Source organism: Podarcis raffonei, chromosome 15 (genome assembly GCF_027172205.1).
Source record: "Podarcis raffonei isolate rPodRaf1 chromosome 15, rPodRaf1.pri, whole genome shotgun sequence".
Classification (NCBI taxonomy): domain Eukaryota; kingdom Metazoa; phylum Chordata; class Lepidosauria; order Squamata; family Lacertidae; genus Podarcis; species Podarcis raffonei.
In genome coordinates this window covers 27,085,961-27,113,615 of record NC_070616.1, presented here as the reverse complement: position 1 = coordinate 27,113,615, position 27,655 = coordinate 27,085,961, and the positions used below count along the sequence as shown (strand labels likewise).

At 43.4% G+C, this 27,655-nt stretch overlaps 1 protein-coding gene across 2 annotated transcripts in view; it reads left to right on the top strand.

Moving 5' to 3' along the window:
• The window catches only part of ZBTB16 (zinc finger and BTB domain containing 16), a 183,359-nt gene that overhangs the window by 64,765 nt on the left and 90,939 nt on the right, over positions 1 to 27,655 (top strand). For both annotated transcript variants that reach the window (XM_053366265.1, XM_053366266.1), the window contains exon 3: positions 17,324 to 17,421. In XM_053366265.1, coding sequence (XP_053222240.1) covers positions 17,324 to 17,421 — 98 coding nt within the window. The remainder of the gene's footprint in view (positions 1 to 17,323; positions 17,422 to 27,655) is intronic.

Here is a 27,655-nt window from a genome sequence, read left to right as displayed (position 1 = left end):
TTGATCGTTACTAATTGCAACATTCACAGACCAGATCCAGACCTCTAAGGCTAATGGGCAATTTGGAGTTGAGTTGCTCCCACAGCTTTTGCCCTTCCCAAATGGTCCAGTGCAGTTCGTCACTCAACACCCCTCTGCACACACATTTAGAAATGCATGTTTTCCTATGGATTTAAAGTGATGTAGATTGGAGATAGCATGATCCACCCATTCTTGCTCTTTCCTCATCATCCTCTCAGCTTATAACAATCAAAGATAAAACTAAAAAAAAAAGCATTTTTGAAAAGGTCATAAATCCAACCGTATGTTTTTCTAAGCCGTTCCATCTCTGTGTGCCCTGCCCACCCATCTGCACCCAGTAATTCCATACGTTTTGACCATAGTGGATAGTGAGAGAAATAACTTTGGTTTTAATGGAAGCTGAACTGCAGCAGAATGCAAACAGCGCTGATTGAGACAAACACAGAGCAGGATGGAAATGGTTGCTTCTGTACATCTCTTACCATGATTTGAACATTTTTCCTGGTTATGCTGTCTGATATTTCCTCCCCGCCGCTCTGCAGTAAATCTTTAGCAATCTGCAACGTTGTTATGCGTGCGTCCCTCCCCCCCCCAAAAAACCACAGCACTGAGTTTTGCGTTATTTTCTTCTTTTGTAAAACTGCAGCTGACTCCTCTGCCCCGTTTTGGAAGCTCTTATTTTAGTCTCCTATGTTTAGAGGTGAGAAGGCTGCAGTGACGGTGCAGTTGCAAATTATATTTGATACTCAGCGGTGCCTGCCAGAGCTATTTGAGACACCTGGTGGCTGATGTCACTGTTTTGTAGTAAATAATTGCTTTCAAGTTCATCGAAGCAGGGTGGGGAGGGAGGGACAGCCTCTCTGTGCTGCTGCCGCCATAGATACACAACTAAAAACCTTCTTTGAATGGCCTTGACTCATACTATGGTCCTAAGAACCTAAGAAGAGGCCTTCTGTCAATGACCCCTTTAGCATCCTGATTCCAGAGGTTTCCATTTGAATGGCAATGCTCATTAACTTTGGGCAGGGGGGCAGCCCCCTCAAGTGTTTTTTTGGGGGGCAAAGGGACCTCAGCCCCTAGGAGTTGGCTCTTGTGGGTCTGGTTCTGTGTAAAATATCTTCCAGTGTCCCTAATCTCACGAACAGCTCTCTCCAGGGGGGTGGAGCTATGGGAAGCCCTGACTGCCAGTTTTAGGCTTCAGTTAACTCTTAAGGACAGGTTCACACCCTTCCTTTAAAGCAGCACTTCCCAACCTAGGATCTCCAGCTGTTTTCAGACTACAATTCACATCATCCCTGACTACTGGTCTTGCTAACTAGGGATGATGGGAGTTGTAGTCCAAAAACAACTGGAGGCCCAAGATTGGGTAATACTGCTTGAAAGCACCTTCAACACAGAAGACTCCCTTGTTGGACTGTGTATGTGATAAAGGGGAGCCATACTGGGGTGAAGGCATCCTCTTCTATTTGCTCCTGCATCAGTTTCAGTCTGTTGGCTAGCTTTTCTAGCAAGGCTGTTTCCCATACGGTGGAAATGTAATAAACAAACAGAAAGAGAACCTACCCAAATGACGCTGGCATAACCCCCCCCCACACACACACAACGTATAAGAACACAGTGGTACCTCAGGTTACATACGCTTCAGGTTACATACGCTGCTAACCCAGAAATATTACCTCGGGTTAAGAACTTTGCTTCAGGATGAGAACAGAAATTGTGCAGCAGCGGCACAGCAGCAGCGGGAGGCCCCATTAGCTAAAGTGGTGCTTCAGGTTAAGAACAGTTTCAGGTTAAGAACAGACCTCTGGAACGAATTAAGTACTTAACCCGAGGTACCACTGTATAACTTTACTGCTCCCCCCTCTTTTTTCTCCTTCCCCAGACTTCTGTGTACAACACTAATGTCTCGCATCATATGTAACTGATATACAGTATAAAAAAGACTTTACAACCTGAGAATAGAGACAAATCACGTACTTTTGTAAACCAAGAAAAGCATTTTTTTAAAAATAATAATAATAATAATCCAAAACACAGAGAGAGAGAGAGAGATGACTCCTTACAAGGAATCCTGGGAACTGCAGTTAGTTATGAGTGTTGGGAACTGTATATCTGTGAGGTGGAAACTACAGCTGCCAGGCATCTTTAGGAGAAGTCATGTGCTTGCAATGAACGTTGAATGTGTGTTGAACCCTCCAAAAGCTGGACCCATTGAGGTGCCACCCAGGCCCCTACCTTACCCCATTTTTTATTTATTTACTTACTTTAAAATATTCTTTATTGATTAAAAATTTACATGTCTGTACAAACATTGTGTAATTATACAGAAAATAGAAAATTTCTAAAGGAATAACAAAGAGGGGGGAAAGGAAGAGAAAATAAAGAAAGAATAAAGATAAGAAGTAAAGAAATCAAAAGAGGCAAAGAAAAGGCAAGACAAAATTATTTACAAAGTAAAAGTGTTCATTGACACCGTCCTTCCAATCCTTCTCATTATACTACAATACAGACATTTTTTTTTACACAGGTTTATATTGTATAATATCATTTCTACTTTGTATACATTCTTCTTTTCTTTTTCTTTACAAATATCACTCAATTTCTGCTAATAGCCTTACCCCATTTTTAACCTGGAAGAAGCTCAGGTGTCCACTCCTACCTGCCCTGTGGACCCCCAAGCCCCTGTACCCCCAAACCTATGCATGTTCATTCAGTGTCTGTGCAGGGTTTTTGTCTGAGCAGAGGGTCAGTGAACGTGCAAAGTCGGGGGAGAGATGATGTGTCCCTCTCCCTCCTTATACATTTGTTGTGTGCCCTTTCAACAACTGAACAGGGCTTTGATTCCTAACCCCCCCAAGTAATTGTTGCCTCCCCAGGCTCATCTTCTCTGCCCACTCTCTATTCCATTCCCTTTTCTGATTTGCAGGCAATCTATAACGGGGGATTTCTTTTTCGCCGGACTGTTTCTCTGTCTGATGACCTTGGGCATCTACAATATCTGCACTGTAGATGAGATGTGGCGTTGCCGCATGTATCTTGATAAAATGTATCAGTGGATGAATTGATTTTCATATTGATTTACCGGAGCACGAAACGACGCGAGTGGAGCGAGCGAGAGGCAAATCAGGCCCCCGTCTCCTTAATGGCATCCTCCAAAGACGTTGCAGAATCAGAGGTGGCGTGCGAAGTTAGCCGTGTCTATTGCAAGACTCCTTGCGGAGTGGAGAGGCCTGTTGCTTTGTTTGGATGCATTTGCCATCTCCATATCAGGCTAGCTTTCGTGGCATAAGCCGTTGCACAGCATATATGTGTGTGGCGGGGATATCAGTTATTAAAAGCCACAAAACCCAAACGTACCCGAGCGCTGATGACATCTCGCACAGCCTGCAAGCAAGGCTTCCTTGGGAGACTGTTTGGGGGCCGCAATTCAACCCTCGGCACTAGGAGGTTTGAGGTGTCTGAAACAGGTTGTTTGAAACAGGTTGTTCTAACTTGGAGTAGTTTCCTTGGAAAGAGTAATTCAGGGTTAAGTACAGGCTGGCATTTTGACCATGGTAGCATTGTGTGGACACTGCAAAAAACTGGGGCTTCCATGAGCATGATAAATGCTCACCTGAAAGCACCCTTAGACTATAGAGAGCAGATCCCGCCTGCTCTTAATCAACTGGACTGGCTGCTGGTCCAAAGTACCTGATGATAACCATCAAAGCACTCAATGGGCTGGGATCAAGGCACCAAAAATAAGTACTTCTCCCATGTCAATTTTTCCAGCCATTAAAATCAGCCTCAGAGGGCTAGTCTCTGATGACCACACATGTGGCCTTGTCTGTTGTAGCATCCTCAACTTTGGAACCCCTTGCCAAGAGAATTTCTCCCAGTGCCACCCTCCTTAGTGTTCCAGCACCAGAAGCAAATCTTTTATATTCACCCAGGTCTTTTATAGCCTTGACTCTATTTTTATGATTTAATATTAAGTGCCTGCTGTAATGTCTTTGTTAGCTTGGGTTTTTATTCTATTCTTGAGGGTTTATATGCAAGCTGATCTGAAGACCATGGCTGAAGAGTGGTATTAAGTAGTTCTCTACCCTCACTGCTCAGAGTTTCTCCTTTCTCGATGAGCTGCTTTTTAGTGAAAACCAAGCAACTTGTCAGGAAAGACGTGCAACGACATTGGAGTTTGACCATCTCTCTATAAGTAGGTTGCTATCCCTGACCACTGGTCCTGTTAGCTAGGGATGATGGGAGCTGTAGTCACAAAACATCTGGAGGCCCAAGTTTGCCTATGCCTGTTCTATACTGACAACATCTGGGGACCCAAGTTTGGAGAACGCTGCCTGAAAGGCTATGTGCTTTTCCTGTGTTTGCAGCTGAGGGCCCATGTTTCTTTGGCTCTTGTTTTTAAACCTTTGCTTCCTATCAGAAAACTCGGTTGAGTGTGTCTGCTGGACTACAGCCTTGTGGAAACTCCATGGGTGGCCCTCTCTGCAGAAGGGGAGACATGGAGGAGGTGTGTGGTTGTATTTGCAGATACCCTTATATACAGCCTAATCCCTTTCCTTCCCCCCGTTCCCATTTTTATCAGTGCAAACAGTTAACACAAAACTGAAACAGCCAAATTGAACAGCGACGAAAAGAAGAGACATGGCTGTAATTTCCACTCTGTGGCATCTTTTTCCCTCCAACCCCCAACCCCCATCCCAGAAGTAAAATAGATATTCTTAAGTATGTGCTCAGTCCAAGATCTAAGCTGACAGCTGATTTAACTTTTATTAGGATAAGTGAGCTTAAGCTAGGGATCTGTTGTTTTTGTACTATGTTGGCACAAATCATCGTAATGGAAGCCATGAAACCTGATTTCCGTGTTGTATTATATATATATATATATATATATATATATTTATATATAAAAGAACAAGGGAGTTAATTTTTCTTTGGCAAATTATTGCGTCGATTTATTCATTTTCAAATGTGAACCTAAAACCAGCATGCATAATTTTTTGCTCATTTTCCATTTTTATGCAGGTCCCCCTGCAGAGCCGCAAAGGGCCTGCGTACGCTCGCCTGTGGTTCTGTCTCTGATAGAACAACATATTTATAGCCTGATATAAATAAAATCAGAAGGTTCCTATAAAAGTCTGTTTATTACTGCAGTACAAAGTTAGAAAAGGCTTAAGGTTTCGGCTCCTTGGCTCTCACATACTGCAATGAATATTTTATAGGGAAGGAAATACTTAGCGTCTGAATCTTTTTATAGTGCCGCTGCTGCTGTTCGTATGGCTGGTAACCTTCCAGAACGTGCGCTATGCATCACAACAGCGCCTTTTGAAAAACATCTGCACAAGCACATATATGTGAGTCCATAGCGAACACTGCTGCTTTTGTGTGTCTTGGGGGATACACAACCAGTTCAGCTTTAGAGTTGACAGTTGGCCAGTTTCATTTCCCAATCATCCAGTAAGCTACCTCCTTATTATGGTCCTGAGCATCTGGGCGTTCCCTCGGTGCATAGATGATGTTTTGGATTCTTCCAGGGCATAGCTGTCAACTTTTCCCTTTTCTTGCGAGGAATCCTATTCGGAATAAGGGGATTTCCCTTTAAAAAAGGAAAACGTTGACAGCTATGTTCCAGGGGCTGCTAGTCCAACCAGCATCTTTCAATGATATATCAAGATATAGCAGCAAACCGCCGCAAGGGGTTGTAATAGAAAGGCAAATTCCTCTCATCCTGGGAAGAACATGAGAAGAGCCTCCTGGGACAATCCAGTGGTTCATCTGCAGATGTCCATCATCTTGTTCTTAGGTTCTGTGGAAAACTGGCAAGCAGGAGCTGAGCACAAGAGGACTCTCCTCTCCTTTGGTTTCCAGCAACTGGCATTCAGAAGCATTGCTGCCTCTGAACATGGAGGCAGATCATAGCCACCATGGCTGGTTGCCATGGGTAGCCTCGTGCTGCATGCATTTGTCCAATCCTCTTTTAAAACCACCGAAGTTTGGAGCCATCACTGCCTCCAGTGGAAGTGAGTTCCACTGTTTAAAGATCTGCTGCATGGCGAAATATACTTTTTCTGGTCTGTCATCATAGCACCAAGCTGAAAGGATTGGAAGTCCACTAGGAAAAGGCATATGCCTTCCTTGTTGGAAAGCCAGCAGAGATGTTCTGCAGCATTGGTAGGGATCCACACCAACTGAGCTGAACTTTGCAGTTCTGTAATAGGACATCAAGCCTATCTTTATCTACACTGGGTTGGAAGAGATGACCCTCCAGTCTCGATTGTTGAGGAGACCTTATCTGCAAGAGTGACTGGTCACAGATTCACACTGGGTCATGCAAGATTTCTCGTCTGCTTCATAATTCAACCATCCAAAAGAATGATCTTCTAAACTCCTAGTTGGAAGGCTGCCTTATTCCAGGTCATTTGTACATCTAGCTTAGTATTGTCTGCCCTGACTGGCACCAGCTTTCCAGGGCATTGGGCAAGGGAAGATTTCCTCCAGCTCTTGCAACCTGTTCCTTAACGCTCTCCCCAAACACTGGAGATGCCAGAAATTGACCTTAAAACCTTCTCTACATCTGCTATTGCCACAGGGAAGATATAACTCTACTACAGCCCTTTCCAAACCTCATGCCTCCCTCGGGTTTTGCAATATAGCTCCCACCAGGTTCAGTTATTAAGGCCATGCTGGCTGGACCTGATGGAAGTTGTAGTCATGGTGGGCACCAGGTTGGGGTTTGCTGCTTGACTATGCGCATCAAACTGAACCAATAGTCAGTTCCCCTTTCTAGGAACCCTGGCATCTTTCGCTCAGAACGTTGAGGCTCTCTGACACGATATTTTGAAGCAACCTTCACAAATGAAAGTTTCCGGAGTTTATGGAGATAAGACGTTGCAGCAGTTGAGTTGCTTTTGTCACGTTGGATGTAACCTTCTAGTCTTTGCAGTGTCTAAACCGCAAGAGGAAGGTGGGCATAGCAGCGATGGCAGTAATCGCCCTTCAGTTGCGACCAAAAATTGCTAGAGGTGAACAGGATTCCTTGGGTTGGAAGGCTTAAGAGGCGCGCACCTTGGGTTGCAGCTGCCGCGTTAGATTCCCCAAGCAACTACTTAGGATCCTAAGCGCAGAGGTGGCAAGTCTGCCCCCCACTGCCCCCATCTGCGTTTAGCGGCAAATGTTGGAAAGGATTAGTCAGTTGGCTGTAAAATTAACTAGTCCGACAGGTATTTAGTATAACGATGGTGCACCAAATCTGTCAGTTGCCAAATAAACTCCCCCCTCTCCCTCCCTCCTTAACACCCCATGCCCCCCCAGTAGCTCTATGCGCCTCACGAAGCCTGTGCTGGAGCCCTGAAATGACAAAGCACCCTTTAGTTAATTGCGCGACGGATCGCCCAGAGTTAAAAGTTCTGATTTATATGACTGTAGCTCTAACTGCTCAATAACCCAGGCCTGTAATCTACTTTCATTTCAAACAGAACGGTGATTTATGGGGCGGCATGCCGCTTTAGCTCAGAAATGAGGTGTTCAACATATGCTCTGTTGACATAAATTTGGAATTTATTGCTCTTGTCAAAACTGCCTGTTGGACAAAGGTGCGTATTAAGGCAATAAATGACCGGGAATAGTTTTCTGTCAAATTTCCTAACCATTGTATTCAGTCTGTTTGAGGAGTTGGAGCAGAATTATACACATACTTTCATTTTTTAAAAAAAATCAAATGTCCTAAAATCTGTATTTCTTTTGGTTTTGCTGAGTCTGCCTGAAGGAAGAGAATCTTTGTGCAAACTCTCAGGCCCTTCTGAATGCCGACTCAGAGTTTTATGCCCTTCCCCCTTCGGAGCAAAGCACCCTTTTCTTCCTCATTAAACAAGAAAAGGGGAGAAAGGAGGGGGGGTCGGAGGGGGAGCTTGTTAAATAAATATACTATAAAAGGTGTTTTTATGTGCAGCTTAAAAAAAAAAGCTGGAGAGTTTAGGGTATTGGGCTGCAAACAAGTACTGTTTGGTTTACAGTGGGTTAAAAGTTGTCACCCATTGTATGCATTTATAAAAATAAAAACTAGTTTTACAAACTGGCTTTCAACCCTAACAAGGGCCCCACAGGGCAGTGTACAGAAAACAGAGATGGGAGGAGAAATTTGACTCAGTTCACATGTAAAGACCAATCTAACTAATTCAAACTTTTAGGAAACACTATGCGAACCCGAAATGTGAACATCCATTGAATTTTGCACTGTTCCAATTTTGCATTGCAGCTCTCCAGCCAAGCGATGTACAATAATGCACATACTAGGGGGATCTGTGCATTAAATTGCATATATTATTGAAAATAACATACAGGATGCATTTTATTAGGGGGGAAATGTAAATATTAGGGGAAATCTGGTTTGGAAAAATGTGTGTATTCGGTAAAATTGCATACAGAAATGTGTATATTAAGAGAGAAATTTCCCCAAAAATGCTGATGGAATTTTCATGAGGACTTAAAAATAATAATAATTTATAAAATGATGTGGAAATGTGGAGAACTCAAGAGTGGGGAAAGGAGAAAACAAAAGAAACTGAAATTCACCCATCCCTAAGAGAAAAGAAACACCAAAGAAAACGGGATGGTTGGTATATCTCCTTGGAAAGAAAGGTCAATAAAGTGGAACAAATGAATGTCCATTTTTCATTGGCCAAAGTAATAGACCAGGAACCTAGAAAGGCCAGTCAGGGGTGATTTTAGCTTTCCAGGTGCTACCAACATCTATTGCACAGCACTGAAAATTCTGATGTGCTACCTTTTGATTTCTTGGGGCCTGCATAGTCAGCTAGTCTCTGTTTCATTGATGCAAGGAATTTTGGTTTTAAAGACCAGCAGCAAACTGGGGCCACTTCTAGACTGGGAACTTCACCAAAGATTTGCATCAGCTTTCTTTTAGATATCTTTCAGAAACTGGACCATTCAGACAGGCCACTTTTTGTAACCAGCCAGTTTTATTGACGTTCCCTTGATGCTTTTAGCAACAGTGCTGCTGCTGCTGCTGTTGTTGTAGTATTAATGCTCATGTTTTACACTGCCTTGCTACATTTCCTTTAAAAGTGTGGCTCATAAATATGTAAATCAACAGATTTTTGCACAAATGGGGAAAGCCACCGCTATTCTGACACAGGATTGAGAGGGCAGCAAGAGCTCACACTTCCCGTGTGATGGACAAAGTTGGCTCGTCTTAGAAATTGCCTGTGACTCTGACACTTACTGGATGGGAAATGTTTTGCTTTGGGGGGTTGTCTCAAGCAAAAATAGAGAATGCTTTGACTCTGGCTTGCAAACAGGTGGCCGTGGGGAAGTGACCTTTATATAGCTGCATTCATAATCTGCTTTGTCCATAGTACATGCAACAGGTTCTAAGAACAAATGCAGCATAAATTTTATATTATCCAAAGGAAAGAGAAAAGGTTATACAGTGGTACCTCGGGTTAAGTACTTAATTCGTTCCGGAGGTCTGTTCCTAAGCTGAAACTATTCTTAACCTGAAGCACCACTTTAGCTAATGGGGCCTCCCGCTGCTGCTGTGCCGCTGCTGCACAATTTCTGTTCTCATCCTGAAGCAAACTTCTTAACCCGGGGTACTATTTCTGGGTTAGCGGAGTCTGTAACCTGAAGCGTATGTAACCTGAAGCGTATGTAAACCGAGGTACCACTGTATCTATAAACCCTCTTCATTAATGTCTGGAATTTCAGGTATTTCAGGAGTATCCCCAGTAATCCCCTTTTCTCTTTTTCTTCTCCCCCCCCCCCCATTTTAAGAGGGGCATTATATAGTAGTAGTATTTTTATTTGGAATTTAAGAAGGACCAAAGCTCACTGGAAGAGCATCTGCTTAACATGCAGTTGGTTCCCAGGTTCAATTTCTGACAGCTCCAGGTTGGCCTGGGATTGTCTCCTGAACAATCAGAAGTTGTCAACCCCTGTTTTCTTTTTTCTTTTTTAATTTAGGAACATGAGAATCTGACATCAGACCATCTGACCCTCTTAAGCTCTGGATTGTCCACACTGGCAGCAATTTGCTACAGTTTCAGACAGGGGACATCCCCATCCCTATTTGGAGATTCTGCCAGGGATGGAACTTTCTGCAGGCAAGGCAGGTGTCCCACCACCAGCGACCCTCTTGTGTAATGTTAGAACTCCGGGTCACTCAATGAAATGTATTGGTGGTTGCTTCAGAAATGGACAGGTCTCCCACCCCCTGAAAAATGTGTACAAAAGTGAGTGCATTAGGTGAAAATGTGCCCCCAAATGCATATATTGGTGAAAAGAACATCACGTCAGAGTAATTGAAGGTGGAAGTTTCTTCCATTCCTAAAGAAGTCCATGGAAGTTAGATTCCTACGCCTGCTGGATAGCTCAGTTGGTTAGAGCGTGGTGCTGATAACGGCGAGGTTACGGGTTCGATCCCCGCAAGCGACCTCTGCAAATTCCTGCATTGTAGGGAATTGGACTAGATGATCCTCAGGGTCTCTTCCGACTCTTTGGTTATATGAGATATATGAGAAATCTGCCTTAGGGTGATGGCATATGCCTTTGGGGAGTGAAAAATGTGTGTTGCTTTTCAGTCCTGCTTGCGGGTTTCCAGGAGGTTAGCCACTCCATGTGGGAAGCCTCTATAGGCCTGACTTAGCCAGGCTGCCCTTACGTTCAATGTCCCTCCGTCCTGGGTTAACAACTGCTGCAGCAGCAGCGCCCAAGCAGCAGCAGTTGCTCTGGCTTGGCTGGAACAAAGGCCCGAGTGAGCAGTGTGGCCTTGTGTGTGAGCCTTTCTCCTCTCCGGCCCCCCTGCTGTTCCTGTGTGCGGGTGGATTCGGCTTGCGTTGACAAATGCCCGCGCACACCCTTTGTACATACACAAACATAAAATTCTCCCCGAGTGGTGCCGAATCACTTGCCACCAATCCCCTTTGCCTTTTCACACAAAGCACCCCATTGGGAAAACTCATAATTTTTACACCACACAGTCCTGACTGGTCAGTGCTGGAATTACGGTCTCTTTGAAGTGCTGCTTTTTTTTTTTTTGCAGGAGATTTTACAGGCCTTTTTAATTACCTACTGCTTGCGAGAGGCCCCCTGCTTTCCAGTCCAGCGTCTGATTGTTTGTTCTTTCCAGTGGCCTTTGCGGAAGGCAGGAGTGCAGCAATTCTCTCCCCCCACAAACTCCAGTCTTCCTCAATAGTTTAAAGAGCTTCATGCTTGTTGTTCAGAGATAACTTCTCTCCTGAGTAGGTTCTCTTTGCAAGATCTCCAGCCACTGTCTATGATTGGGGCTTTGGCTTACTTAAATATTCCCAGTGTTGAAGTAAAGTCCACCCAGTTCCTTGAAGTCAACAGTCCACCACAAATTTGTTGGCATTGGCTCCACAGGGAGAGTGAGGAAAGGCGAACTTTCATGAGGACCACTGTCCCATTTTTAACTGCTTGAAGGACTAGCTTCCTGGGTTGTTCCTAGTCCAGGTTTGTTGCCTTGGCAAACAAGGCCTACGGTATTGGCTTTGTATCTTGGCAGCTGGTTTCTGTGGTCTCAGGTAGAAGACTTTCCCAGCCCTTCTACCTGTGAGAAGAGATTCTAGGTTTCATACCTGAGACCTTCTGCATACAATTGGCACCAGCATAGAAAAAGGATGTATCACTGATGTATTCAACTGTAGGCATTGCCTCCCGCTTCACAATTATATTTCAGGTGGAACTAAAGCTGTGGGTTGTTGTTGTTATTATTATTTAGTTGTTTAGTCGTGTCCAACTCTTCATGACCCCATGGAACAGAGCACGCCAGGCACTCCTGTCACCACTGCCTCCTGCAGTTTGGTCCAAGAACACTGTCCAACCATCTCGTCCTCTGTCATCCCCTTCTCCTTGTGTCCTCCATCTTTCCCAGCATCAGGGTCTTTTCCAGGGAGTCTTCTCTTCTCATGAGGTGGCCAAAGTATTGGAGCCTCAGCTTCAGGACCTGTCCTTCCAGTGAGCACTCAGGCTGATTTCCTTAGGAATGGATAGGTTTGATCTTCTTGTGATATATATAATGTTACAGTAGAATGGATAATATCAATATTACTGCTTCTTCTCCCCTCCACTCTGCCCCTGTGGTGGCAGTTGAGGGAAGATAGAGGCCACTGTAGGAGGTGGTTGGTGACAGTATTCAGAACCTGAATGAAGACCACTTAGCTCACATGACTTGGCTCTTTTTGTGTGTGGACTCTCTGAATGGTTCGATGAGTCAGTAGCTGTTTTCTAGCACGGCCCCCTTGACCCAGGATATGCTCAGCTGTGCACAGTCTGGTCACATGCGATCACATTCACAAAACCAGCATGCCAAAATTCAGTAGAAGCTTCAACCATCTTCAGTTACCATATGGTCTTATGCTGAGTCAGACCATTGGTCCACCTAGCTCAGTATTGTCTACACTGACTGCTAGCAGCAGGGTTCCCCCCCCCCAGCTGTACCTGGAGATGATGCCAATTGAACCCAGTACCCTCTGCATGCAAAGCATACACTCTTCCCCTGAATCTATGGCCCTTCCCTGTTGGTTGACTTTGATATGAAGGGTTATAAGAAGTTGGAGTCTTAAATGATTAGTAGTATTACTCCTAGAGCTTTGCTTGATAAATATACATGTATGACGGCCTTGATAAAAACATACCTTTCTGACTCTCCCCCTTTAAGATTGGGACATGTGCAAGCTATAGCAATCTACTGTGCTGTTTAGGAAAAAGACTCCCAAATTTCCAACTGCTAGAACAATGGCAGGCAAAGCTTGTAGATGGGTGGCTTGCTAGTTTGGGGCTGATTTATTTGTGTCAGCCTGTTCAGCACCAGTCCAGCAGAATTGTCTTCACCGGTGCATTCGTATTAACCTGTGGCACAAACCTCCCCAGGAGGATCACTTGGTTTCTCTTGAAGCAGAAGGAGATTTCCACGGTGTGTGTCTCCCTCCATAATCCCTTCTGCACCACGTTGTGGCTTTACTTTGCTTAGAGGGACATTTATTTACTTATTCAGGATGCACAAGAGATTAGGAATTTATGATGTCAGTCAGATGTCGAATATTAAAAAGTGCAGATCATTTTTCTGGACTGTGCCGTTTTGGGCGTGTATAATTAGGAATCAATACCCACATACTTTGAATGTGTTTTCTCTCCCTCCCCCCTCCATTCCTTCTTTCTTAAAAGCACAACTTTAGTGAAAATGGTCGACTTGTCTATTGATCTTTCTCTTTCAGATCTTAACAGCGTGGATGGCTATAATACCTTGCTTACATCTGCAAGGGTTTTCCTTTTTTTTTATGTGTGTGGCAATAAAATAGCCTTAATCCACTGAGCATAAATAGAACATTTCAATCATATTTCGCTACCAGGAGCCTGAGAGATAAAGTGCTTTAAAGACCTTGCTGAAAGAGACTGTATGAGATTGGCTACGATAACATCATGCTATAAGCAGGTGCCAAATGGAAAACTTTTGTTCCTGCTGAAATTTGTTGATAGAGATATTTCAAATAAATGACTTGCCGAAAGCCAAAGCACTGTTATTTTTTAAAAAAACTAAAAAACAAAGACTCGGTTATGTAACCAATGGAAGGGTTGGGACACTGAGTTTGATTGCCATGTAGATCTGTAGGTGAGCTGTTGGGTGTAGTAAGATTAATGCGTTCTTTTGTCATTTCTGACACCCTGTTCAAATGCCTTGTTTGGGGCAGTGGGAGGGAGCAAGGAAGAGGAGCCTGCAAACACTCTACTGGGATTGTGGTTCTCTTCTAACACTCATGTGTCCTTCGGTATGGAAAGGGGCTCTTCAGAACAGCACATTCAGCCCTCGTGGGCTCTCATGCAGCTCTGAAAAGGTGGCACGATGCTGTGTCTTCTCCAAAATGATATGCTTGCGCCTAGTCCCAATGTAAGGAGGCAGCGTTTTCTTTCCACCCTGACTTTGTTGCAATCAGCGCTGTTTCCGTTCCACCACAATTTGTCTTCCACAAAAGACTGCATTATTTGTCTCACTGTCCATCATGGTTAAAACAAAAATAATTAATTACAGGCAACGCCCTGTTTGTGTGGGGGTTGTGTTCCTGGTCATTGCGCGCTTATGTGAAATTGTGTGAAATCAGAATCCATTGGAAAAGCCTGCAAACACTCTATTCCGCCCCCACTCCATCCCTGTTCCACTCTTTTAGTGACGTTTTGGTGATGTCTTTATGAAGTTTCTGGGTCATTTCCAGGTTTGGTCCTGTGCGTGTGTGTGCAATCACACACATATCGGTCGCAGCTAAAATGGGAGTTGCCTGTGTGTAATTGATTTCAATGGAAGGGAAGCATCAGAAACAATGCAGAAAATAATGTAATTATTTATGGAAGATTTGCAAACTCAACAAGATGAATATGACTACTGCTCATATTTCCTTGTGTGATTTCCATTCCTGACTTCAGACGACCATGCAAATTGTGGCAATTTCTGCTGCTATTCCCATTTCTGATGGAATTCTCTACCTGGTATCCAGCCAAAATGGGGCACAGGGTTCAAAAGTGAGGTAGTTTAGATCCTTGGTCCTGCATACCTGAAGGAGCGTCTCCATCCCCATCGTTCAGCCCGGACACTGAGATCCAGCACCAAGGGCCTTCTGGCAGTTCCCTCATTGCGAGAAGTGAGGTTACAGGGAACCAGACAGAGGGCCTTCTCGGTAGTGGCCCCCACCCTGTGGAATGCCCTCCCTTCAGATGTGAAGGAAATAAGCAGCTATCTTATCTTCAAAAGACATCTGAAGGCAGCCCTGTTTAGGGAAGTTTTTAATATTTAATTCTGTATTGTTTTAACACTCAATTGGGAGTCGCCCAGAGTGGCTGGGGAAACTCAGCCAGATGGGCAGGGTATAAATAATAAATTATTATTATTATTATTATTATTATTATTATTATTCCCTTGCATATGTCCAGCAGTGTTGGTGGTTCATAGTATTTACTTTTTTCAGCTTTTTAACTGTGAACTGTGGCAGCCAGTAGCACTGGAGGTCTCCTTTGCACCCAGAGGTCTCTGGCCTGCCAAAGTAGGGGGAAACCAAGAGCAGGCTTCCATTCTCTCCCTCTCCCTGGGGCACTCTAGGAATCACACTGCATCATGGCTGCTGGAAGGCACCACCATTGCCACTGGCAGTAGCAAGTATAAGTGCAAAGAAGCGGGAGCGGGGAAAATTAAATGAGGCACTTCCATGGCCACCAAAGAGAGGGTGCAAAAAGGTTGCAGAAAACTTTTGTAGATGGACAATTGTGTCTCCTAGTTTTGTCACCTCTGAACAGAGGGGCAAATTTTGCAGGTGGGTGTGAGGGCATTTCAGCTGAGGACTGCTTAAACGTGAGCATTTTAGCATTTAACTTGCACACCTATTGGCAGTGGATGGGCCATCAAGGAGCTTCAACCTGTTTGATTATTTTATATGCAGAAGACCAATCAATCCATTTCAGGGTCAAAACCATCTTGGTTTGAATTGGTGAATTCCCCCAGTGTAAAAATGTGGGATCAGGTTGTGCCACCCATTATATTTCCAATATGCAGCTAAACTGGTTCAGTCTTCCTTTCACTGCTGCATGCTGCAAAGCACATTTACATTTAGGCAGTGCAGTGTTATTCTATGGCAACATTCCCCGCCTTCTGGTTGTAGTGACCCTCTCCACTGTTAAAATGTGGAGAAAAAGCTGTGTGGGACTTTGAGTGCAGGGCTGAGGAACCCCAGACCTGGTGACCTCCCAAATCTGCCCTTGGGACTCTCTCTAGACCACACCCCCTATCTAAACCACACCTCTCACCTGCTTTGCTTTGCACCCCCGTCGAGTGTCTGGGGTGTGCCCCTAGGCAGCTGCTTTTATTATAGTTCATGCCCCTTTGAGCCTGTTTGGGGAAGAGATTTGATTGACGGGGGGGGGTACTCCATACAGTCCGTAGCTTTGCTGTGATTGGGTGGCTGTTTGCTCCATGTGTCTTCATCATAGGGATATAGATGAATTTCAATAATGGGAATTTAAAGCCAATAGAAGTTGGGCAACTATTTCCTCCTCTGTCTTCTTGGGATCAATCCTGCTACTGCCCCATCTTGACATATATCGCTCAGCCTGCTAAATATCATTTGGGCCGCGAGACCAATGGCTCAAGAACTTCACCAGTTCACTCTTCGATGAGCAGCTGTTTTATAAAAGAAACAGTGCACGCTCCCAACCAGAAAGGCCATGGATGGGTGCCTTTCATCACCTGTCTTGGGAAGTGTCTAGATTCACAGCCCTGGGTTAGGAGTAGAGATGGAAGCAGGAAAATAAATCTCCCAGGATGTTGATTAAGTACCTTTTCCTCTTCATCCCCCACCCTCTCGGCTTCCAATCATTCTGTTGGCATTTCTGCCCTTCCTTAACTCATATATTGCTGTTTTTTCTCACCAGTTGTTTCCACTTTTTTATATATAAATGTAAAAGGCACTTTATGACTCCTCTTCTCAGCAGCCTCTACTAGCCACCCTGAGAGGTGGTCCATCAGTAGATTGGGGGTGGTGGGGTGGGGTGGAAACATGTTTAAAATTATAGCATCAACCTGTCTGTGGCTATTCCGTTCCGGTCATTAAAAGCGCCCATTTTACAGTTGCAGAACTGAGGCTGGGTTGAGCAAGGTTACAACAAAAACCCATCTATCACACGTCACATCAGCCCAGGTGTGTGAGAGGTGGGGTTTTTTTGTAGTCTGTGGGAAGGCTCGTGTCTTTTAAAGCCTTATTTGGTTGTATGTATAAATGCTTCAGGAGAAGTCTTGAATACTTTTTTTTTTACGACAACAAGCCTATGCAGTTGTTTAAAAATTCCCCTGCTTAACCCTCCCAGTTAAAAACACAGTGGTACCTCGGGTTAAGAATTTAATTCGTTCTGGAGGTCTTTTCTTAACCTGAAACTGTTCTTAACCTGAGGCACCACTTTAGCTAATGGGGCCTCCTGCTGCTGCCACTGCACCGCCACTGCACGATTTCTGTTCTCATCCTGAAGCAAAGTTCTTAACCCGAGGTAATATTTCTGTGTTAGCGGAGTCTGTAACCTGAAGCGTATGTAACCTGAAGCATATGTAACCCGAAGTACCACTGTAATATCTTTCCTGTGATTCTTAACTGATGAGAATCTATCAGTAACAGTAGATTTTGTGAAACATCTCCATGGGTTAAGTGCTGATGTTTAAAAATAAATTATTTCCACCCCGGCATCTCTGAGCATACCAAAAGGCCTCACTTTCCACCCATCTTTTGCCTTTCTGTAGGAAACTGCACAGTGGGATGAAGACTTATGGGTGTGAATTGTGCGGGAAAAGATTCCTTGACAGCCTGCGGCTCCGGATGCACTTATTGGCTCATTCAGGTAAGTTTGGAAAAATGGGGGGGGGGGCATTCCTTCCTCTCATCCACTTTTCAGGTTAATGGTATTTTAGCTCAATCAGGATTGGAATATGCTGAAACTCTATCGTCATCATCCCCATCATATTGAGTTTAGAGCATACAAGAAGATGAAAACTTAGGACCAAAACAGATGTCAATGCATTTCATGTTATGTCACCCCCTCCTTATACATAGTGACTGCTGTGTGTGTATATGAGGCAGGACTTGTTCCAAAAGAGAGACAAAGTTGGGAGAAATGTGTATTTTAAAATAGGTTGCAAACCTCTCATTTTCACATATCTCTTCATCATGGAGAGCATTTGTTGTTTGTTGTTGTTTAGTCATTTATTCGTGTCCGACTCTTCGTAACCCCATGGAGCATGCCAGGCACTCCTGTCTTCCACTGCCTCTCGCAGTTTGGTCATACTCATGCTGGTAGCTTCGAGAACACTGTCCAACCATCTCATCCTCTGTCATCCCCTTCTCCTTGTGCCCTCCATCTTTCCCAACATCAGGGTCTTTTCCAGCGAGTCTTCTCTTCTCATGAGGTGGCCAAAGTATTGGAGCCTCAGCTTCAGGATCTGTCCTTCCAGTGAGCACTCTATGTTCCATAGAATGAATCAAATCACAGATGTGTGTAGAACAAGGTTTTCCAAAGCCACCAAATTTTGGAACCAACAGCTTTCTAGTCCATAGTGTGGCCTTGTGTCCACTTGACAACAGGCTACCAAATAATGGCAGCCATTGTTCTAGGACAAAGGACCGTTGGATGTGCAGAAGTTCAACTCCTTGGCCTCTAGAAGCTGTGGCCTCCCTCCCTCCTGAGAGTTCTCCATACACCAGAAACATACTTCTGAAGATTGCCATTGGAGTTAGGGACACTGCTGGTTTAAATTCATACCAATTCAGACCATGAGCCACGCTTCAGACTTTGCCCTCTTGAAGAGTACAAACTACAATTTCTCAATGATTTCCCAGCCATTAAAACCAATTGGTTACACTTTGTCAGAGGTTCTCAGAGCCAGGTCTTGCCATTCTGAATGGTTTTCTTTGGCTCCTTGATACTGCAGGTGCTTAAGCACAGCCCTGGAGCGGCAGACTTTGAATCCCAAGTGGCTGATTACTATTCCATCCTTCCAGGATGGACAGACATGGCTCCCCCTATTTCACCCGTCTTTGTCTCCACCAATATGTTCTGCATTTCTGTGTATGTGTTGCGAAAGCTGCATTCTCTGAGCAACCACTGGAGTTGCATTAGTAAAACTGTTGCAGAATTAGGCACTCGCTTCCTGTAATGAATCTCACGATTGGGCTCAAATTATGCAGCCTCCTTAATTAAATGGCTATCGAGGGGCTGGAATGCTAAGTGGGAGGCTTGGTACCCTGAAAGTTAATTCAGTCCCAAAGTTACTTGCAGGAGGAACTCGGTGTGCAACCATCCCATATACTCAGTTCTCTGAATGGTGCTCCTTATGTAGCTTATGTGTCCCAAGCTTTGCAGAAGGGGGTGGTGGTGGTATTTAAGCAAGAGAACTGAAGTGGCAGGGGGACCGCCCAATCAGGACAGAGCATGCTCAGTGACGGCGGCATACTGCCTTAACTATTGTGGCTGGTTGGCTGGGAGTCCCTCTCACATGATTTTGATGGTGTGATGATTGTGGGGTTCAAAGGTTTGGACCCTTTCCTGAATGGACTCACTTCCTCACACACAAAGGCACACACCCTGGTGTAGCCTTTGTGCAGAGAGAGCAAAATCTGTCAGATTCTGTTTCTCTCAGTTTTTCAGTTTTTCCCAATCTTAAAATCAGCATTTCACATTCCTGCATTGATTTGGCATTCTTCTTTTAACATAAAAAAAATTCATCGTGAAAATTCATCAGCTTCTTGATCTTAACCACCCCACCTCCCCAGTTTTTGCATGCAGTTTTGACTAAAGTACTTTTTTTGCAATTTTCCCCAAAACAACCAATTTCCATATACAAATGCATTTTTATGCCCCCTTTCTTCTAATACGTATACACATTTTTGCACATATTCGTTGGCTGGAAAACAGCATCGCAAAATTCGGAGAAGTGTAGATTTCAAAGGATGGCTGTGTTTTGGTTCTTGGTTTGAGATGTGCAGATTAGGTAGTTTCTCATTAAAATTCAGAAAGCTAACGACCCCCCTCCTGCCCACCACAAATTTGTTCCTCATCCCCGACTGCTGCCCATTCATTCATCATATTATTTTTGAGTCGTAGCTACACAGCAGTCCTGGGAGAAAGGGGAAGGCGAGCCCTCTGCATCTCTCCCCTGGCTCGCTTGCTTAGAAGAGATAGGTGAACAGGTGATAGCAGCAAGAGACGGCAGCAGAAGCAAGGCCTGGGTGCTCCAAGGGCTGGCTGTGGACTCACTGCTGCAGTGCGGACTTTGGCGATTGCCCAGTTACGCTGATTCCTGATACAGTACTAGCCTTGGACACAGATAAGGCTCTCCTACCATGTCCCAGTTGTTAGCTTCTGGAGTATTTACAGTCTGGTCCTTACTGTAAGCATGGGAAGGAAGCAACAGTTGCAGGGTGTTCACAGAGATTTGCATGTATTTATTTAACAAAATTTAGATACTGCTTTCTGGAACAAAAGACCTCTGAGTGGCTCACAGCAGACGGTCTAAAATCTTCCTTTAAAACACTAATTTAAAAGCAGGTTACATTTTGTAAAAAAAAACACCAACCCTTTAAATAGAAAATAAAACCAGTAATTTTAAAACACTTTATAACTATTAAACTCTCATGTCAAAATTCTGTGCTAAAATTATATGCCTGGGTAGGCTTGATGGAACAAAAATGGTTTCGGAAGGTGCTGAAAACAACTCAGTTGTTGATTGCCTTGCTGTCAAAGGGCAGAAGCTGAGCATGATGGGAAACTCCAACCTTAGAACAGAGGAACCGAGGGAGATGCCTTGGTCCAATCTATCTCTCTCTCCACTGACAGGCAGTGGCTCTCCAGGATTTCAGACGAGGGTCTGTGCAGCTTTAAAGGAATTATAATAATAATAATTTAGTTGTACCCTGCCCATCTGGCTGGGTCTCCCCAGCCACTCTGGGCGGCTTCCAACAAGGATTAAAAATACATTAAAATATCACACATTAAAAACTTTCCTAAACAGGGTTACCTTAAGCTGTCTTCTAAAAGTCAGATAATTGTTTGTTTCCTTGACATCTGATGGGAGGGCGTTCCACAGGATGGGCGCCACTACCGAGAAGGCCCTCTGCCTGGTTCCCTGTAACCTCACTTCTCACAGAGAGGGAACCGCCAGGAGGCCCTCGGAGCTGGACCTCAGTGTCCGGGCAGAACGATGGGGGTGGAGATGCTCCTTCAGGTATACTGGGCCGAGGCCGTTTAGGACTTTATAGGTCAGCACCAACACTTTGAATTGTGATCAGAAACATACTGGAAGCCAGGGATTGAAATGAAGTCCTTCTGTGTGCAAGGCAGATGCTCTACCACTGAGGAAGTATAGGAATATATTCCAAGGGAAGCTTCGTCCCTCCAGCAGAGCTCCACATTTCCACCCAGCGAAAACTTCTCTGTAGGTATAAAAAGAACTTTCAACCTACGTTTGAGGGTGATAAGAGGGTGGGCAATAGTCTGTTCCTTCTTTCAGTTTTTCCTGGAGTCAGGTGGGTTAATTCTGACAGGTGACAAAATATGCCAGGGTTGCTGAAGCTCCGTGTGTTCCCTGGGAAATTTTTTGGAATGGGGGATGTCAGCAAAATGCTAAATTAATTGTAAATAACATGGTTACGGAACAATTTAAGATAGAAAAAGGGACGCGACAAGGGTGCCCAATTTCCCCATTGCTTTTTATATCGGTCCTGGAGGTCCTGCTGAACATGATTAGAAGGGACCGGTTGGTTAAAGGTATACAGGTCGGAGCTAAACAGTATAAACTGAGAGCATTTGCAGATGACCTAGTTTTGACGTTACAAGAGCCAGAATCTAGTACTAAAAGAGTTTTAGAACTAATTCAAGAATTTGGTCAGGTGGCAGGATTCAAATTGAACAAGTCAAAAACTAAGGTTTTAGAGAAAAACTTAACATTGACTGAAAGAGAGAAGTTTCAGAATGAAACAGGTTTAACTGTGGTTAAGAAAGCGAAATACCTGGGGATTAACATGACAGCTAAAAATGGGAATTTGTTTAAAGAGAACTATGAAAAATGTTAGATGGAAGTGAAAAAAGATTTAGAAATTTGGTCAAATTTGAAGCTTTCCTTGTTGGGTCGAATTGCAGCTATAAAGATGAATGTATTGCCTAGAATGTTGTTTTTGTTTCAAACATTGCAAATTGTGGACAAGATGGACTGTTTCAAGAAGTGGCAGAAAGACATTTCTAAATTTGTCTGGCAGGGCAAGAAGCCCAGAATAAAATTTAAGATATTAACTGATGCAAAGGAAAGGGGTGGATTTGCCCTGCCAGACTTTAAACTTTACTATGAATCAGCAGCATTCTGCTGGTTGAAAGACTGGCTGCTTCTTGAGAACACAGACATTTTGGATCTAGAAGGTTTTAACAACGTTTTTGGGTGGCATGCTTATTTGTGGTATGACAAGGTTAAAGCACATAAAGCATTTAAAAACCATATTGTTAGGAAAGCATTGTTTAATGTTTGGATTAGATATAAAGATTTATTGGAAAATAAAACCTCAAGGTGGTTGTCACCAATGGAAGCGAAAGCACAGAAAAAGCTCAATATGGAGGCCAAATGGCCGAAGTATTGGGAAATTTTGGAACAAGAAGGAGATAGACTGAAACTGCAGAGTTTTGAGAAACTAAAAAACAAAGTGCGAGATTGGCTTCATTATTATCAGATAATGGAGGCTTACAATTTGGATAAGAAAGTTGGCTTCCAGGTGGAAAAATCTAAATTGGAAACAGAACTGTTAGAACCCAAAACTAAGATTTTGTCAAAAATGTATAACTTGCTGTTGAAATGGAACACTCAGGATGAGACGGTCAAATCTGCTCTGATCAAATGGGCACAAGATGTTGGACATAACATTATGTTTGCTGACTGGGAACAGTTGTGGACCACTGGGATGAAATTTACGGCATGTAATGCCTTAAGAGAAAATATTATGAAAATGATATACAGGAGGTACATGACCCCAGTCAAGCTTGCAAAAATTTACCATTTGCCCGACAATAAATGTTGGAAATGCAAAGAAAATGAAGGTACATTTTTTCACCTTTGGTGGACGTGCCCTAAGATTAAGGCTTTCTGGGAAATGATCTATAACGAATTGAAAAAGGTATTTAAATATACCTTCTTGAAGAAACCAGAGGCCTTTCTCTTGGGCATGGTCGGCCAGTTGGTGTCAAAAAAGGATAGAACTTTCTTTATGTATGCTACAACAGCAGCAAGAATACTTATTGCAAAGTACTGGAAGACGCAAGATTTACCCACTCTGGAAGAATGGCAGATGAAGATGATTGACTGCATGGGATTGGCAGAAATGACTGGCAGAATCCGTGACCAGGGAGAAGAGTCGGCGGAAGAAGATTGGAAGAAATTCAAGGACTATCTACAGAAATATTGTAAAATTAATGAATGTTGAATGATGTCAGATAGAAATCAAGGGGTTTTTAGCTGTAATGCTTTGAGATAAGGATTTGCTGAATAAATAATTTGAATTGGAATACAAGAAGGGGAGGTATGAGGAGGTCAGGGAAATATGTCATTGAAAACTAAGTATTGTGAATTTTATGTGTTTTTAAACTTTTTTGCTTTTTGCTTTTTGTTTGTATAAAAATTGGAAACTTTAATAAATATCTTTAAAAAAAAGAAAAGAAACCAGACCCCAAATCCAGCCTTTGAGTCCATGCAAGCAGCTGGCTGACTGAATAGATCATGTTAGGAAACAAGATATACAGAATTCATGCTTTGTGTTCATGCGTGCATGCAAGAGAGAGTGGCGTATGTGTGTTTGTGTGTGTGAATATTCTGTAACCACCGAATGCAAGGATTGCAAAACCAGGTTTGGCCAAACCTGCCGGCGATTCCCCAGTGTCCGATCGCGCTGTCCGGCGGTGGGGACAGCACGGTGTCAGCCCGTGTGGAGAGAGCGTTCTGCTGCCTCTCAGCTGTGTTTTCCCTTCCCCTCCCTCCCTCCCTCTCCTCTCTGGCGCACGCTGCCTCTGTTTGTTGTTGTCGTTTTGGCCCAGTGCCAGCAGCTGGCTGGCTGCCTGCCTGCTTTGCGGGTACAGTATGTACAGTGAGCGTCGAGCCAAGTTTGTCATCATGAAAGGTTTTTTTTCCCCTTTCCTGCCTGCCTGGGTGGGAGGGAGGGAGGAGCTGCTCTGGTGCTCGAAAACAACCGCGTTAAATTCCAGGGCTGTTGTTTATGAAAGCTACCGGCACCCCCTTGGGCTGTTTTATTCCAACTTTCTCTGCCCCCACCCTCCTTTTTTTGCTCTCCCTCCATCCCCAGATAAGCTTACACTGATTTGACTGAATGAAGGCCTCCTCTTAACACTGGAACAACGGATTGTTTTTTTAAAACCTGTTTCTTTCTCTTTCTTTCTCTCTCTCTCTCTCTCGGATAAATTCACAACTTGTTTAATTAGAAATTGACTCCCTAGGTGGACCAGCCAGCCCCCCTATCTGCTGTCTGTCCCATTTCCCACCCCTGCCTGCACTTAACATGTTTTGTAGTATTTGGCTATATCGTTGTAAAACCTCGGGCTTAATTGAAGTTAGAGTGTGTGTGGCGTTTTTTAATTTCACTTTGGATGCGCGTTAACTAATCAAGTGTTTACGAGCGATACCTGATGATAGAGGGGGTTTTTATTTTAAAAAATCAATTAGCAAACGATAAACCCTCGCATTAAATAACAGGATTGATCAGGGCAGCCCCTGTTTCCATGTGCCCTATGGAGGTCAGGGCTGCCGCACTGCCATCACAAATGTGTGTATCTTTGTATTGTGCGCCGGAGGACTGAAATCCTTGTCCTGGGCCTCTTCTCAACACCCTCTGAGTCTCTGCCCACCAGAAATGCAGCCACCCACAAATGGACCAGCCCTAACAAGAGAAGAGCTGATGAGATTCCTGGTGGGGCATATCCAGGTACAGCTGGGATTTGTCTCCCATATGAAACCCTGGAGGGCAGCTGTAATACTGCAATACTGAGCTTGATGGACCAAGGACCTGACATGGTATATAAGGCATCTTCCTGTGCTCCTAAGAGTGGCTCAGCTTTGACCAGGGTGGGTTTGATTGAAATCAAATTGATTGAAATCACGATTGAAATCACTAGTCAGTAAGACTTGATTTATTTATTTATTTGCAGAAAGACTAATTCTTGCTGGTATAATCTTAATACTTACAACCAGAGGAAGGTTTCATTTTTGGAATAATAAATTTTCAGAATGGTTGGTTTTTTGTTTTTTTTTACAGTTATATCAAAAATTACAAGATTTGGTTATACTATTAAAATACATAGACCGATAATTATGAAATTATTGTGAGGTTTAATAAGTTAACTGTTTATATTTGGACAACTTTTCTGCTGTACTTTATTGGAAGGAGAAAAAAGAATAATTTCCTTAATAGCAATTTAAACAATTTATTTAACTAAACAGGCATGTCCAACTCCCAGGAGATTGTGATCTACTCCCAGTATAAAAAAACTGGCAGTGATCTACCCATTGTCATTGGAGGGAGGGGGGGCGTGGTGGGGTGGGTGGATTGCCCAGAGTTGTTGAGCCATTTTGGGGGGATTGCAGAGAGTTTTTAAGCTCCCCCCGTAACTTTTTGTACTTGACAAGGATCCCGCCATCTACCAGGATCAGCCAGGGATCTACCAGTAGATCACAACCTGCTGGTTGGACATCCCTGAACTAAAACAATAACATTATAGCATATGTATCACTGTTTGTTAGCTGATGTGGTTAAACATTAAAAAAACCACACACCTTAGACTGAGTTTTAGCACACATGAAAAACTTAAAACATATTCTTATTTCCTGATGAATGTCCTTTTGACTATAATGTAACTTAAATAGAAAGCTATCTTTAGAAAGGTTTTTCCTACAAAAGCATTTGATTTTAAAAATCCAATTTAAATTTAAAAAATCTGATTTATTTATTTTTTTAAAGATTAAATCTTTGATTTTTATCCACCCTGGCTTTGACCAGGAGTCTGGGTGTGCCATGGAGAAGCAACATGATAGAGTTTTATTTGGTATAATGTGATGGTTTGGGTTCATCCCTAGGTTTCAGTCGTCATGGTTTTAGAGCCAAGAAATCTTCCCCAAATCAGATTGGCAGTGAATGTGATCTTAGCGACACAGTTTTGCAGAACTGGAAGGGGGGATGTGGTTGGAGAAGGGTGGACGTGCCCGAAGATTAAGGCATTCTGGGAAATGATTTATAATGAACTGAAAAAGGTATTTAAATATACTTTCCCCAAGAAACCAGAGGCCTTTCTCTTGGGTATTGTCGGCCAGGGGGTGTTAAAGACAGATACAATTTTTTTTATGTATGCTACAACAGCAGCTAGAATACTTATTGCAAAGTACTGGAAGACACAGGACCTACCCACACTGGAAGAATGGCAGATGAAGGTGATGGACTACATGGGTTTGGCAGAAATGACGAGCAGAATCCGAGACCAGGGAAGAGAAGCGGCGGAAGAGGAATGGAAGAAGTTTAAGGATTATTTAAAGAAATACTATAAAATTAATGACGGTTAGAATGATGTTGGGCTTAAAATAAATGGTTACTATTAGTAATGGTTAAGACGGAGAAAATAAGGATGACTAACATAAATTTATTATAAAATAAGGGAAGATTCGCTGAATAATTGTAAGAACTTGGAATACAGAAACGGGAAGCAAGAGGAAGTCGAGGAAGTAAGGTTTAAGAAATTAGGACATGAAATGGTACTTGTTTTTTGTTTTGTCAATGTTTCTTGTTCGTTTTTGTATGTTTTGTTTGTGTTAACATAAAAATTGTTTAATAAAAAATATTATAAAAAAAAAAGGAAAAGGGGACGATAATGCAAAGAGGAAACAATATTTCTGCTAACACCCTTGTCTAATGGCTCCCCACCCTGATCCATCTAGGGAAACCTGACCACAGATCACTTGTCAGATTGGGAAGCAGTAGGGTAAATCAAAAACACACTTCCAGATTATTTCTGAGTGAATCTTAGGAAAGCAGAAGAGATGGGGCAGTGCAGTGGCTAACCAGGTCCCTTGAAAGCAAGAGATCTCTGCTGAGCCATAGCAGCTAAGAGCCCTTGCTAACCCTTCACCCTCTTCTTCCAACAGTTTCTCTAATCCACTCTTAAACCATGCAGGTGCATAAGCAAAATCCCTACTTGGGCCCAGGTGTGGATTCTTCTATTTCTCTTTCGACTTCCTTTCATCTTATGAGTGGACTGGTGTAGCTTGCTGTTCAGAATGCTCTCAAGGGGTGTTTTCCACCCACTTCCACTTCCAGAGGATCATGCCCAAAGCAAATGCCTAAAAAAGAAGAGGCCTTTTTGGTGTTGGCTCCCTGTCTATGCAATGCTCACCCAGGGAGGCTCACCTGGCAACAACAGTCAGACTAATAGGTTCTCTTCTCCTAGGCATTTGAGTGTTGTTTCTTTTCCTGCCAGCCATTGTTTATCCTCTCCCCTTTTTTGTTGATGATATCCATGTTAGGTAGCGGTGAGCTTGTTTAATGGTTTGACTGCTTTGTTTTTTAATTATTTTGTTTTCCTCTGTTGCATCATGCATTTGCTTGCATTTATACGTTTGCTTGAAACGCTTGTGCAAAGCAGATCATGAGCTGAATAATATTTAGAAATAATAACAATGTCATTTTTGCATATGGTGCCTTTGTAAGGCCGATGAGCAGACAATCACAACATGGGCACTACAAAGAGCACAGAGGCACAGTGTTGCGAAATGTTGTACCAAGTGGCATAAAGATCAACACTCACAGTGCCACTCTCCAATAAAACCACTCCATCATTGTTCTTTCTGTCTATAGTTTTGTGTGGGTGTGCTTTCTCATGGCAGTGTTTATAGCAACCATTGCATGCATGCTTCAAATAACTATAGGTATCCAAAGCACACAAACCCTATTTGTTAACATAGGCATGGAACACGTGGGGCAGTGGCATATGGTAAAAATGGAATGCTCCTAAGGCACTGATAGGTAACTACAAACTCTGGATCCAA